General features: G+C 34.5%; 1 protein-coding gene across 1 annotated transcript; it reads right to left on the reverse strand.

The window, feature by feature from the left end:
- Nucleotides 1–364: 364 nt before the first annotated feature.
- On the reverse strand, nt 365–1,294 carry LOC141546884 (olfactory receptor 9G19-like). The gene has a single exon (XM_074275039.1). The coding sequence runs from the start codon at nt 1,292–1,294 to the stop codon at nt 365–367; it is 930 nt and encodes a 309-aa protein (XP_074131140.1).
- Between the last annotated feature and the right edge of the window lie 742 nt (nt 1,295–2,036).

Here is a 2,036-nt window from a genome sequence, read left to right on the forward strand (position 1 = left end):
ATTATGAGAACTGGATTTAGAAAACAGGACAAATTTCAGCATATTAATAGTTAACTCTTTTCAAGAAACTTGACCATCTCAATATTTGGAATTATAGCATGACTAATTCCTATAAGGTTGTACAGACATGGACAAAAAGAGATTCTACTCAAGAAATGTTACAGGTAGAGCATTTATTTATATAATTATATTTTTAGTGAGTAACTAATCCCATTTCATTCACTACTCTACACAAGGCTTATTTTTACAAAATATATGTATAAGGTTGTCAATAAAAAGAAGAAAATGTAGATTGATTTTATTTCTTTTTTAAAGTGGCAAATATCTAAAAGCTACATACAGGTGATGAAATCTTGTCTCAAAATTAGGAAGCTGGCATCTTGAAGAGTTTCTTCAGGGCTTCTTTCACATCTTTGTTCCTCAGACTGTAGATCATGGGGTTCAACATAGGGAAGACCACAGTATAAAATGAGGAGACAATTTTATCACGTTGTAGAGAATAACTGGAACTTGGGCGAGAATAAATATAAAGAATAGAGCCATAATACAAAGTAACAGAGATCAAATGGGAGGAGCAAGTAGAGAAGGCTTTGAGGCGGCCCTGGGTTGAGCGAATCCTCAAAATGGCACAAATAATGAAGATGTATGAGGCCAAGATGAAGACAGTGGGAGTTATTACATTAGAAGTCAAGAGAAAATAGAGCAAAATTTGGTAACTGGCCTTCACATCACATGCCAGCTTCACCAAAGGTGGTAGGTCACAGAAGAAGTCATCAATGACATTATCCCCACAGAAAGACATAGTGAATGTTTCGTGGGTAATGATTGCACAGTTAGTGAAAGCTCCAACATATGAAGCTGCAACAAGACCCACACAGACCCTTGTAGACATGGTCTGAGCATAAAGTAGTGGTTTGGAAATGGCCATATAGCGGTCATATGCCATGGCAGCCAACAGGTAGCATTCACTATATGCCAGGCCACCTGAGAAGAGGAACTGAGCCACACACCCAGCAAAGGAGATGCTCTTGTCCTCAGAAATGCAGGTCATTATAATTTTAGGGGTATAAACAGTAGAATACCAGAGATCTAAAAAAGACAGGTTCCCAATGAAGAAATACATAGGGCTGTGTAGCCTGGAATCTGCACAAATTAAGACTATCAAAGTGATGTTCCCCACTACTGTTAGAGAATACACCATGAGAAAAAACACAAAGAGCACCAGTTGCATGACAGGATCCTGGGTGAAACCCACCAGGATGAACTCAGTCACAGTGTGATTAAATTTTTCCATGGCTTCAACTCATCTTCTTTATACTTGATGTGAAGATCATATATTTCAGTCGTTTAATGATTTGAATCACTTGAGAAAATGAATGAAAATCTGGATCAGTCACTTGATAACTGAACATTACAGTGAATAAATAATTATTTTATTCATTCATTCAAGAATTTACATGCATACACAATATCTGTGTATATATATATATATATATATATATATATACAGATATAACACACATAGATGTATAAAGATATATATGGTATGAATATAATAATATGTATGTCATATGCCAATATATATAATAAATTGGAGGTAATCAACAAAGAGGAAAGAAAGCTTTGAGGCAACAATACTTATTTAGAGACTATTGGGAGAACAAATTTTGGTGAAACAATAAGATATTGAATGCATATGGATGCCAAATCAGTGGAGAGAATGTCATAGATTTACATTAATAATATTAATTATAACAATATCAATTATATAAAGTGATGTACATGTGTTATTCCATTTTATCGTCACAATAAAAATGTGAGGATTCTTATCCACATTGCACAGATAGGAAAATCGAGTCTAAGTGGTATCAAGTCATTTGCCCATGGTCATACAGCTAATAAGTATCTGAGGAAGGTTTTGAAATCAGTTCTTTCTGACTTCAAATCTAGCTTTCTATCCATGCCATCAATAAGATTTAATACATAGTCCAGATATAGAATAGTCAATATTTGGCAACTGATTAGATGTACGTGTT

The sequence above is a fragment of the Sminthopsis crassicaudata genome, chromosome 6 (assembly GCF_048593235.1).
Source record: "Sminthopsis crassicaudata isolate SCR6 chromosome 6, ASM4859323v1, whole genome shotgun sequence".
NCBI classification, from domain to species: Eukaryota; Metazoa; Chordata; class Mammalia; order Dasyuromorphia; family Dasyuridae; genus Sminthopsis; species Sminthopsis crassicaudata.

Bases quoted from the DNA above. Each gene is read 5' to 3' on its own strand.
- LOC141546884 (XM_074275039.1), bottom strand. From the start codon at position 1,294: ATGGAAAAATTTAATCACACTGTGACTGAGTTCATCCTGGTGGGTTTC.